The sequence below is a fragment of the Psammomys obesus genome, unplaced genomic scaffold (genome assembly GCF_907164565.1).
Source record: "Psammomys obesus unplaced genomic scaffold, mPsaObe1.curated_primary_1811, whole genome shotgun sequence".
NCBI lineage: Eukaryota > Metazoa > Chordata > Mammalia > Rodentia > Muridae > Psammomys > Psammomys obesus.
In genome coordinates this window covers 14,535,059-14,548,117 of record NW_026591598.1, presented here as the reverse complement: position 1 = coordinate 14,548,117, position 13,059 = coordinate 14,535,059, and the positions used below count along the sequence as shown (strand labels likewise).

Here is a 13,059-nt window from a genome sequence, read left to right as displayed (position 1 = left end):
CCCAGGACCGGGGAGCTGGAGAAGTGGCTCTGTGGTTAAGAGTTCCTACTGCTGTTGCAGAGGACTTGATTCAGTTCCTGGCGACCACACCCGCAGGTACCAGAAACCCCCTTAACTCCAGTCTGACACCTTCTGGCCTCTCAGGGCACCTGTGCTCATGACGACATACCTGTACACACATAGAAACATTTGTTTTAAATCTTACGAAGAGCAGGGGTTGGGGTTTGGCTTGGGTGGAACAGTTTGTCTAGAATTCGTGGAACCCTGAGGGCTTGGACCCAGCTCTGCATGCACAAGGTGGCGAGTCGCCTCCCGGCACCCTGAATAAGGAAGTAGGAGGATCAGAAGTCCAAGGTCAACCCTGGGCTACATACTGAGTTCCGGGCCAGCCTGGACTAGAGGAGATTGTGTCTTAAAATACATACCTAAATACTGACTTACAGAAAAAAGGAAAATGAAAAATCAATCCAAAGACTGGGGGAAACTGTATCCAGAGAGACAGTGTGCGCACATATCCTATACATACATATGTGTGTGTGTGTGTGTGTGTGTGTGTGTGTATAGCTTTTACAAGTCAATAAATAGAATACAGTTAAAACCACAGTGAGGTATGACTTCAGAACTACCAGCACAGCTAAAAGGAAAAAGCCTGACAGAGCCAAAATATCTCCACATACATGGGCACCAGAACTACCACATACTTCTTTGTGGGGATGGAACATGGCACTAAGGCTTTTGGAAACTTGCCTGGCAGTCACATCTAGAAACTTGCCCAAAACCAATGAAAGCCTGTGCCCACAGGAGAACTTGCACACAAACTTTTTTTTTTTTTTTTCTAACAGCCCCATCTGGAAACAACCCAAATGTCCATCAGTGGGTGAAGGATAAACAAAATAGCACAGCCATACCCCGGAATAAAAAGCAATGAACTATGGAGGCACACAAAGACTCGGACCTCAAAACCGGCCCACTGAGCCCACGGAGAAGCACACAAAACCTCCACAGCGAGATCCCATTCACACCCAACTCAGGAGCAGGCGAAACTAATCTAAACTGACAGGAGGCAGATCAGTGGTTGCCTGGGGCTAAGGGAGGAACAGAGGGAGGAAACTGACAGAAAGGGAATGGGGTGGGGGTGGGGGGATCAGGAGTGACAGAAACCCTCTGTATCTCGATTGTGAGGATGAGTACAAATCCTTCTCTAAATGGCCCAGCTCAGGCTGGGGATGTTGCTCAGCTGGTAGAGCACTTAGCTGGCGCTTGATGCCCTGGGTTCTATTTGCAGCCCCACCAAATAAATACAAAAACAGACTGCACCTCATGGTACCTTTACTTTTAGGCAAATTGTAACTCAATTAAAAACAAAACAAAAACTGCTGTGGCGAGGCTGTTGATTTGTTGGGTTTTGTTTTGCTTTTGTTGTTGTTGTTTTGGGTTGGTTTGGTTTGGTTTTGGTTTTTGCAAACAGGGTTTCTCTGTGTAGCTCTGGCAGTCCTGGAACTCTAGACAAGGCTGGCCTGGAACTCAGAGATCCACCTGCCTCTGCCTCCCCAGTGCTGGGATTAAAGACCTGTGCCACCACCGCCCAGCAAAACTATTGTTCTTTTAAACAGTGTCTCGTGTAGTCCAGGCTGGCCTGAACCTTCTGATCCTCCCTCCTCCTCCTCAATAGTGTACTGGGGAGGTGTGCACACCACACCACAGTTTACCCTGTTCTAGAAAAACTTTCTACTTTCTGAGCTACACCCCCAGCCCTGGAAAAGTGTGTGGTTTTTTTTTTTTTTTAAGTTCTTTTTTTTTTTTTTAAGATTTATTTATCTTATTATGTATACAATGTTCAGTCTGCATGTACACCTGAACACCAGAAGAGGGCACCAGATCTCATTATAGATGGTCGTTAGCTACCATGTGGTTGCTGGGAATTGACCTCAGGACCTCTGGAAGAACAATCAGTGCTCTTAACCTCTGAGCCATCTCTCCAGCCCTGGAAAAGTTGTTTTTAAAAGATCACACAGATCCTCGTGTTTTGTCTTTGTTTCAACACACACACATACATACATAAATGTTTCAGTCTTTGATTGTTTGAAACAGGGTCTCCTGCTGTCCAGGCTGGCCTGGAACTACTGATTCTCCCAAGGGCTGGCCCGTATCACTGCGGATGGACAATGCCTGTGTGTTTAAACGCTTACTGTAAATTCCTGTATAACTCTTCCTCCCAGATGGATAAGGGCAGTTTGAAACCGGCTGTGGTCCAAGAAAAACCCACTTTGCCAACTACTGTGCTCTCTGGATGGCCTCCCTGCGGATCATGGGTAGGACGTCAGAGGAAGGGGAAGGCTGGCGCGGGGACAGACACCACGCAGGGGAGGCCACTGGTGAGGGGGAGAGGAGGTAAGCATGAAGAGGCCACAGGGGAGATTGCAGGAGGAAACTGCAGAGAAGAGCAAAGCCGCAGGCAGGCGTGGGCAGGCCGGAGGCTTGAGGAGGGCGGCACGCGCAGGCAGCGCAAAGGCCTGGACGGGGGCGCGCGCGCGCGGGCAGCGCAAAAGCCTGAACGGGCGCGCGCGCGCGTGGGGATGCCCAGCTCACTGGGAGCCGAACACCGGCCTGCGCGGCAGGCGCATCACTCCGTAGGTGTTGAGGCCGGGCACGTCGAAGCCCGGCGCCAGCCCGTGGCGGTCCAGAGGGTAGAAACGCACCAGCTGCCCGTGCTGGGCCTCCAGAGACAGCCAGGCGTCCGCGAGCGGCAGCGCGCACGGGAACTCGCGCGCCACGTGCAGCTGGAAGACGCGGCCGCGCACGTGGCGCAGAGCGAGCGAGCGGAAGGCGGCGGGCACGAGCGCGTCCACGCGCGGCCCGAACTGGCGCAGGCGCAGCTCTCCGTGAGGCCCGGCGGCGCGCACCTCGTAGTAAGTGCGGTTGGCGAAGGTGAAGAAGCCGGCGAACGGGCGCGCGCGGGGCGGGGGCGCGGGGGCGAGCTCAGCGCCGCGCAGCGCGCTCTCCAGGGCCGGCAGCAGCGCGTCCAGGGCGTCAGCCACGGGGTCGCTGGTGGGCGGCCGCGGCCCCGCCAGCAGCAGCACAAACCCCAGGCGCAGCGGTGGCACGAGCGCCAGGCTGGCGGCATAGCCATCCAGGTCGCCGTCCTTGCGCACCACGCGGTACCCGAGCTTCTCGTGGAACTCCCAGGGTGTGCCGGTTTCCCGAGCGAAGTAGCCGTGGGCGCAGGTGCGTAGCGGTGCTAGCAGCGTGGCCAGGCTGTCGGGCCGCAACAGCCGTCGGGGTCCTGCGCCCAGCAGCGCAGCGGCCAGCCTGGCCAGGTCTGCGGCCGTCGAGTACATCTGGCCCGACGGCCGGTACCAGCCCAGGTCGTAGAGCGGCGCGGACCTGCCGCTGCCGTAGAAACCCGCGGCCAGGCGGGCGCGCACTGCTCCCGTCAGGGCAAAGCCGGTGTCACTCATCCCCAGCGGTTCCAGCACCTGCTCAGACACCCAGCGCTCGTAGTCGCCCTGCGCCCTGTGCGCAGCCAGCACATGGGCCAGGAGAGAGAAGGCCAGCGTGCTGTAGTGGCATCTAGAGGGAGAGAAGGGGTGAAAATGGGACGTTCTAAGTGATCCTCAAGAGAGCCGGATGGAGAGAGAAGGGGGCATCGGGATGGGATCCTGGATATGAACCTCAGGACAGTGTGGTGGTACCAGAAGTGAGGGAAAGGAAGCGCGCCCTACAGTCTAGTATTTGGAGAAGCAGAGGGAAATCTGGCCCGGGGTGCCAGAGGAGTGCCAGCTGCCTCTGTCCGTGTATCATATCCCCCAGCCCCCACACCAAGCTCTCAGAGCTAGGCTTCTCTTTCAGTGGCCAGACCTTTATCTGTGCACCATTCATATCCATCATGGCAAAGTCTCTATTTGTGTTGTTTATTTCTTCACTGTGTCTCCCTCACCGGCGCACGCTGTAGAAAGGGGCCTGGGTCAGATTTGTTTGCTGGTTCACCCAGATTAGCAGATTCTGAGTGGAGTAAGTGCCTTGGTTGCTTTTTGGTTTGCTTCTTGTGTCTTGTTTGGGTTGGGGTTTTTTGGTTTTTTTGTTTTTGTTTTGTTTTGTTTTGTTTTTAGACAATTTTATTGTATAGCCCAAGCTTGCCTTCATCTAGAGAGATCCTGCCTCAGCCTCCTAAGTGTTTGGATTACAGATGTGCACAACCACACCATCCCTAGAGTAGAGGCTTAATAAACAACCCGGTTGATGAGGGAGCAGAAGACTGGAACAGACCTGCTTCTGAGCCCTGCTCTCCTGGACCTTGCTCTCCCTGCCCCTCTGGGCTTCAGTCTTTCTGGCTGTGTGATGGACTCTACTCAGGAATCCCCAGAACCCGTCTGACTCTGACCATCTGGTGGCATGTGGACTTCAGGACACTCCTCACCTGGTTCCGGGGTCAGCCACCAGGACGTCATCCTTGAGCAGGCTCAGAGCATCCTGAGTGCTGCCTCTCCACAGCAGTGAGGTGCCCCGCAGCCTTCGGGGGAGTCCTGGGGAAGAGCAGTGGTCAGAACTACAGGACCAGCATTGCTGGGGAAGGCCCTTCCGTAGAACAATGCCGAATCACCTTTTCTTACACACCTCCCCTCCCGCCAGCCCCAGCTGGCAACCATTTCCCCTGTTCTCATCTCTCTCTTCTCTCCGCTCTCCCAGGTGCCCCCAGCTCTGTCCTTCCAAGGGCGTTTACTACATCCTGAAGTATTTAATATTCAGGGCTGGCAGAGGTGCCTGCCAACAACCCTTGAGTTCAATCCTCAGAACCCCTGTGTCGGAAAGAGAGAACAAATCCCACAAGTCATCCTCTGACCTCCGTACAAGTGCATGCATGTGCCCCCTACACACAAATGAACTTTAAAATGTAAAAAAATTAATATTTATATAAAAATAGTATGTTATATAATCCTGCGCCTCACACCTGCCTCATACATAAACATGTTTTTATAATTGTGTTTACATAGTTTTAATATGTTTATGTTTATTTCTGTAGCAGCGTATAATGCATGTACTTTATTTCATGTCAGTAAACAAAGAACACTATCATTTTAGAGCTAAACAGGCTTTAATGGCATAGCCATTCCCCCAGTGAGGAACATGTAGGTTATTTCTTCTTGTTTGGGCTTTGGGATTTTGATAGGGTCTCACGGAAGCCCAGGCTGGCTTTGAACTCACTGTGTAGCCCAGGATGACCTTGAACTTCTTATCCTCTTGCCTCCATCTTGGGAATGCTGGGCCATAGATGTGTGCCTTCACACTGGCTCCTCTCTTTTTACTGTAAACACTATGCAGTGAATAATTATGAGCATGCATTATGCTGCTCGGGGTGAGATCATCTTCAGTAGGATTTTCTAGAAGTGAAGTTTCTCAAGGGGAATATATACTTCTGGAGCTCATCTCACAGCTTCTCACATGCCAAGTGCATGCTGTCGGGCTGATCTCCAGCCATGGTGACAAGCAGCCTGGTGTGGTGGCACTCAGGACTCAGGAGGTGGAAGCAGGAGGATCAGAAGATCAAGGTCATCTCCAGCTACATAGAGAATGTGAGGAAAGCCTGGGCTACGTGAGACCCTATCCCAAAAAAGACGTGAGACCCTATCCCAAAAAAGACAAGACAAGAAAACAATTGGGATAAATATTTGAATTTGCCTTTATACGGGTTTTATCCATTTGTTTAGTTGTTTATTTATTAGGGTTTTTATTGCTATGATGAAACACCATGACCTTAGAGAAAAGGGTTTTTTTTTTGTTTTGTTTTGTTTGTTTGTTTTCTTTTTCAAGACAGGGTTTCTCTGTGTAGCCCTGGCTGTCCTAGACTCGCTTTGTAGACCAGGCTAGCCTCAAACTCACAAAGATCCACCTGCCTCTACCTTCCAAATGCTGAGTTTAAAAGCATGCACCTTTAAACTGCCTGGCAAGAAAGGGGTTTGTTTGCCTTTTACATCACAGTTCATAGAAGGAAGCCAAGGCAGGAACTAAAACAGGGCAGGAATCCAGAGGTAGGAGCTGATGCAGAGGCCATGGAGAGGTGCTGCTTTCTGGCTTGCTCCTCATGGCTTGCTCAACCTGCTTTCTTAAATAACCCAGAACCACCAGCCCAGGATGACACCACCCATCAAGGGATGGACCTTCCCACATCCACGTCAGTCACTAATTAAGAAAATGCCTTACAGTCCTGTCTACAACCCGATCTTATGGAGTCTTTCTTTCTGTCTTTCTTCCTTTCTTTCTTTCTTCCTTTCTTTCTTTCTTTCGCTTTATTTATTTATTATGTATACAGTATTCTGACTGCATATATGCCTGCAAAACAGAAGAGGGCACCAGATCTCACTATAGATGGTTATAAGCCACCATGTGGTTGCTAGGAATTGAACTCAGGACCTCTGGAAGGGCAACCAGCGCTCTTAACCTCTGAGTCATCTCTCCAACCTCTGGAGACATTTTCTTAGTTGAGATTCCCTCCTCTCAGATGACTTCAGCTGTGTCAAGTTGGCATAAAACTAACCAGCCCAGAGAGTCATCAATTTAAATTCCCTCCACTGGTGTGGATGAGGACGTTGTCTCCGTGCTAATGGCCAATCAGTGCACCCTACTGTTTTGATCTTTGTTAGTCTGATAGGGAAAGTATGTCTTGGTATAGTCTCAATGTGCACATATATTGTGGAGTTGGCATTCATTATTTCTCCAGAGCCTTTTCTGTGCCATGTCAGTTCCATTCCTGTCTTTCACCTCTGTCCCTGTGGGCTGTGGCCTTCCACACAATCGTTATACATGTGTTCAGGAAGTCTGAGTGTTCACTATAGAGCTCCCTACCGGTTTCAACTTGTTGCCTCTCCACTGGCATTCTTACACAGATCCTGACTCATTGCCTGTGAACTTGTTTCTTTGCCTAATCTGTACTCCCAGATTCGGGCCAGGGACAGCGCTCAGCTAGTACAACGCTTGCTTAGCTTGCGTGAAGCCCTGAGTTCCTTCCCCAATGACAAACACACTGGATATAGTAACACATACCTGTAATCTTAGCACTCAGGAGGTAGAGGAAGAAGGAGCAAAAGTTGAGGGTCATCCAGAGCTACAGAGTGAGTCTGAAGCCAGCCTGGGCTACAAGAGACCCTGTTCTCAAGAAATAAGTTCCAGCACTGGAGAAGTAACAGCTAAAGCTGCTCTTCCAAAAGACCCAAGTCCGTTTCCCAGCATTCACATGTGCTGATCTTCCTCCAGCCCGATGCAGACCTCTGTGGACACCCTCATGCATGTGGCATATACTCGCACACACACATTCATTTTTAAAATAAGTTAAAAATCCCAGGCTTACCTCAGCTTTTTCAACCCTGGCCACCACCCCATGGCCTGTGGGTTGGAAGTATGGTCATTCAGGAACCAGAGCGGGGCCCTAATGGATGGGAATCTGTATCCCGTGCCTGCCCCCACGCCCCTCAGCTGGGCAATCCCGAGGCTCACCTGACAGCTGGCTGGCCATCCTCCGGAGAGTGACAGGAGAAGGCCTTGGGAGGGAGCCCATCTCTTCAAATTCCCCCACCGGACCCTGTGGCTCAGGGCCTTGGGCCGTGCCCAGTGGGTTGTTGATGGAGAAGGTGCTGGCATAGCGTTCCAGAGGGTCATCCAGGGAGGCCACAACGCCCTCCTCCCACAGGCGATAGAGCATGAGCACAGGGAAGATCTTGGAGATGCTGGCGATCCTGGGTTGGGGTATGGAAGTGCAGAGGGCAACCTGTCAGCCTCACAGCCGGGCACTACCCTGTGCCCAGTTCTAGCTCCTCACACACTAGATTCCACCCCCGTCTGTGAAGGGACTCTGGCCAGCTCAACAGTGGCGAGGATGGCTCTGGCGGGCTTTGCCCCTCTCCCCATCCCCTCTGCTTTGCTAAAAGCCGTTAAAAGCTAGCCACCAAGGTCTATTCCGGTATATGGCCACTTCCTCCTCCTCAGTCTGACTATCAAGGTCCAGCTGTCAAAGTATAGAAGCCCAGCAATCAAAAGCCCCCTTTGGCTCACCTAATTAACACACCCAATTAAGATTAAACACCTCATCCTAACACAGGGTTTCCCCTTGTACCTTTATAAACCACCATTTTCCTAAGTGCCTTGTCTGTCTCCTTTCTCTCCAGAGGCAGTCCTTTGTCCCCAGGGAAAATTACTGCTTCCCTTCCCCCTTCTCCCTCTTCCGCTATGTTCTGTCTTTGTCCCTTATTCCTGCCCTCTGTCCCCCTGGGGCAAATAAGTCTCGTGTGTGTGTGTGTGTGTGTGTGTGTGTGTGTGTGTGTGTGTGTGCGTGCGCGCGCACAAGCTGAGAACTTGGTCTTGGTGGTCCTGGGCCGATACTTTTCCTCTAAGTCTGTGTCTCAGGCCGAGTCCCCAGGTTCTGCATTGCTGCCTGCAGATACTTAGAATGTACAGACAGTTCAGCACCTGCCCCACGCTGGGCCTTTTACCAGGCCAGTCCCTGGGATTGGTCAGTCCTTTCACTCACTGGCTGTGTGGCCTTCAGCTAGTTATTAGACCTTTCTGAGCGTTTGACTGTTGGTTTCATGGGGTATAATAGGGATAGGTGTGTGTGTGAGAGAGAGAGAGAGAGTGCAGAGCACTCAGCATGCCAGGCAGGTGTGAGCACACAGTAAGAAAGACAAATAGAACTCTGGGCCCTGTGCCTGGTGCCACAAAGGTACAGTGTGAGGGCTAAGTCCCACCTGACTCTGAAAGCCCCCACTGCATCCTGGGATCAAGTGTGTCCATTGTTGCAGCTTTAAGGACTCTGCAGACAGCACCCAAGAGGAGAGGCTCTGGGCACACAGCCAAGCGTCCCCAGCTGCTTCCAACTGGACCAGTGTAGAACAGGGCTAGGAGCTGGTTATTGCTCCTATGTGGCACAGGAAAAGGTGAGGAGGTGGCTCTTTTTTTCTCATTTGGCCTGTGGTCCCTGTGGGCACTCATCCTGGTCTCTGGACCTCTGTCTCCTCTTCTATAGAATTATCAAAGCTGAGCCATAGGCCCTGTCAGCTAAGACCCTAGCCACAATTCTCTTGAATGTCCCTGCCTCCTCTATCTGTTTGACTTGCCATTCTCTTCCTCCCCTCTGAGACCCTGGAGGTCACCCACTAACCGGTACATGGTGTACTCATTAGGGGTTCCAGAATTTGGATCTGAGCCATTCTTCCTCCCGAAGTTTCCGGTCCAGAGCACAGTATCATTGTGGATGACAAGGGCAGACATGGCAGCCAGGCCTGGGGCCAGCATTGCCTCACGAAGAATCCCATCCACCTTGAGGGAGAAGAGGGGCTCAGCTTGGGTGCAGTGGCAACCCCTGCCTCAGCACACCCACCTGACCCTATAGCCGTACCCTCCACAGTACCACAGGAGCCCCCAGACCCTGAGGTCCCAGCACCACGCCCTGTGAAGGCCTGACTCTCAGCAACTTCCCTTCCATCTCTTTCAGACATAGGGTTCCCTAAAGGATTGGGTGTGGGTGTGGATGCGCGTGCGATTTGGGTGTATGTATGTGAGTGCATGATTTGTGTGTGTGAGATTTGTGTGTGGGTGTGAGTGTGGATGTCGGTGTGTAAGCACCACCACCTTCCAGCTCTTAACCTTCACTTTTGCTCCTGAGTCAGAAATATGTGTTATCTTTTTCTTGATGGGGAGGTTCAAGACACGGTTTCTCTGTGTAGCCCTGGCTGTCCTGGAACTCACTCTGTAGACCAGGCTGGCCTTGAACTCAGATCTGACCGCCTCTGCCATCTGAGCACTGGGATTGAAGGCATGCGCCACCACTGCCAGGTGAAATATGTGTTACCTTAGCTGCTTCCTTCGCCTACAGACTGACTAAGAGTCAGTCTCTCCCTGCCCTCTGTGGCTTAGAACTCACTATGTAGACCAGGCTGGCCTCAAACTTCCAAGACCTCTTGCCTCTGTTTCTCAAGCACTAGGACTCTAGGCACAGAGCAGGAACTCAAGAAATGAACATTAAAAACTGGGCATGGTGGTGCACACCTTTAATCCCAGTGCTCAGGAGGCAGAGGCAGGTGGATCTCTGTTAGGCCAGCCTAGGACTAGGCTGTCCCAGTTCTAGGACATTCAGGGCTGTTATACAACAACAAAAACACATGTTGAGTGAATGAATGAATGAATGAATGAATGAATGCCACATCACAGAGAGCAATCCCTCCTCTACCAAGCTTTACCACACTCCCTGTGACCTTGTGTACCATCTCTAACCTTTTCCAAGGCCTCCTTCAGCACAGGCAGGGGGTGAGCCAGAGGCACAAGTTCGGGGTGCCGGGGACACATCCTCATGGGGGCTGGGGTCACCTCTGGCTTCAAGGAACCTAGAGGGTGCATCAGGAGGTGAGGACAGAAGAGGTCAGATCAAGGGCAAAGGGACACCTTAGAGGACAGGAAGTCTGCAGCAAAGGCCAGAGCCATGTCTTGGGAACGGCCTCCCACCAGCTGGAGCCTTCCCAGATGTTCAGTCATGGGCCAGCCAAGGAATGCACCAAGGGCCAAGGCAGTATCACCTTTAGGATTGAGTCCCTTCAGGTCAGCTAACGGTCTCCACCCTCCCTTCCTCCTGTCAGGCTCAGCCTCATCCATCCATTTATCCATCCATCCGTCCATCCGTCCATCCATCCATCCATCTGTCTATACCTCAAGCTAGTTTTGTATGTTCAGATAATGTGAACTTGAAACCCCAGTGGGGCCTCAGGCCTGAAGCAGCAGGGACAGCTCATTCTGTCCCCAGAATGAAGTGAGTCTGTTCTTTCATTGTCCAGGGAATGGCTGTCATCACACAGATAAGTCTAGGAAATTAGCTCCGAAAGCACAAGGCCCTAGAGAGGCTCCAATCCCAAGCCACCTGCATACTTCCTTGAAGAGACTAGGTTAGACCAGCAACAGAACTGTCAGTCAGCCCCAAGAATGAAGAGGAATAATCGGACAGTGAGTTTGTTGTGTCTGTTTTTTTCCTCTGTGGTGCTGGGGATAGAACCCGGGGCCTTGCATACCGTAGGCAAGTGCTCTGCCACTAAGCTACCTCCCTAGCCCCTGCGGTGGCTTACTCCTCAGACCTGGACATCGGTAATTGGAATAGAAGTCTTGTGCAGAGCCTTATCTTTGTCAGCTCTGGGCCTGGGTGGGTCTAGCCTCTGTAGCCAGACAACCAGAGGCACCTGGGGAGTCTCAGACTTCGTTTTGGAGTCGGCAAGTCTGGGAAGGCCCTGAAAGTGCCCATGCTGGGGGCATGGGTACGGGAGATTTGCCACAGCGTGAGTGTGGAGGCCAGAATCAGGCTTGGTGGCAAAAGCATCGTTACCCGCTGAGCTGTCTAGCCTGCCCACACTCTGGGAGGTTTACAGTGGTTTGACACTGGCTTGTACCCACTGGGTCGGCTCACACGGCTCCGCTTGCATTTCAAATCTCTCTCCAAGTTTCCCCGCTAAGAATTCCTTTTGCGGTACTTACAGTACCACCTGTCCATCATGGCTTGGCAGCTTGAGCAGCGTGGCCCTGAACAGCCTGCCCAGCTGGAGTTCTGTTTGCTTGAGCACTAGAGAAGTCCCTTCAAAAGGAATTTACCCCAGAAAGGACTGGGGTGGGAGATGACTTTCTGGGGAGCCACTGGGAGGAGCTGTTTGCAGAAGGCTCTCAGAACCTGGCACCCTGGGCACCTTGCTGAGCTCAGGCACTGGCAATATGAATGATAGGCCTGGGAGGGGCTGCTCCCGGGGCAGTGGTGACCTGCCCCTCTATAGTGCTAGAGAGAATGAGGGGGTCTTTGAAAGGGGCGAGGGTCAGGCCAGCCCACAGAGCAAGGGAAACCGTTTAAACTTACTGACATACTTACTTTAATTCTTTATTGGGTTTTGGGTTTTGGGGGGAGAGCTGGGGTTTTTTGTTGTTGTTTGAGACAGGGTTCTTCTGTATAGCCCTGGAACGCAATCCTGCCTCTGTCTCCTGTGTGCTGGGATTAAAAGCACTCGACACCACCGCCTTCCCCGACCTAATTTTTTCAACTAAAAAATTTAAATGTGTGAGTGTGTGTGTGTGTGTGTGTGTGTGTGTGTGTGTGTGTGTACATACATACATGTCATGGTGTACATGTGGAGGTCAGCGAACAAGTCTGTGGAGTTAGTTGTTTCTTCAACCTTCAGGTAGGTCCTGGGATCAAACTCAAGTCGTCAAGCTTACCTGGGAAGAACCTTTCCCGGCTGAGTGGTTTCTGCTTGCGCTTCTGAGGAGCCCTGAGTTGACCCCCAGACTGATGACTTGTGAAACCCTGATGGCAACAGGGTTCTTACTCTGTTTATAAGAGCTGGACCAAGCCCAGAGAGGTCTCATGAGCTGGCCAGGGACCAACAGTGTGACTTGGAGTGAGAACGGAGGCCTCCTGTGCAGCTGAGTCTAAAGCTCAACTGTCCTCCAACACCCTCAGGTCTTTGGCTGCTCTAGACCCTGGGGGACCGTCAGGGTGGGAGGGAGGGAGGAGTGGCTTCTTCACTCACCACTCTGCAGCTTGGGGAGATGGTACTGCCACAGGAAGCAGCCAGTCATGGCCACCGAGAACAGGAAGAGGAAGCCACTGAGGGCCCGCAAAAACCATTTCCTTTTCCCTTTTAGGAGACTGGACTGCTGGCAGGCCTGGAGAAGCAAAAGCACAGGTTATGTCCTCCAGGGTTGGCAGGGAGAGGAAGGTCCCCTCACTGCAAGCTATCTGTGGAGCCGAGGGCCTCACCACGGTGAGGGCCTCATCAGCTCTACACACCTGGTTCTGGCCCTGATGCCCTCACCTCACCTAACCTCATCTCACCTCACCTCAACTCAACTCACACCTCACCTCGCCTCACCTTGCCTCGCCTCGCCTCGCCTCACCTCACCTCACCTCACCTATATGCTTATCAAGATACACCATTGAGATGCTACCTCCTCCAGGAAGCCTTCCCCAACTCTCCACACCTGTTTCCCAACCCTAAGGGAGAACAAATGGAAGTCCCTCAGTGTAGACCAATGCCATGCCCCCGT

General features: G+C 52.2%; 1 protein-coding gene across 1 annotated transcript; it reads right to left on the bottom strand.

Moving 5' to 3' along the window:
* Positions 1-2,585: 2,585 nt before the first annotated feature.
* Lactbl1 (lactamase beta like 1) lies at positions 2,586-12,687 on the bottom strand (the record flags this gene model as incomplete). The annotated part of the gene is made up of 6 exons (XM_055611003.1): positions 2,586-3,570; positions 4,418-4,523; positions 7,489-7,727; positions 9,149-9,306; positions 10,261-10,370; positions 12,543-12,687. Coding segments are annotated over 6 exons (1,743 nt in total), but the record flags the coding sequence as incomplete, so codon positions are not given.
* Between the last annotated feature and the right edge of the window lie 372 nt (positions 12,688-13,059).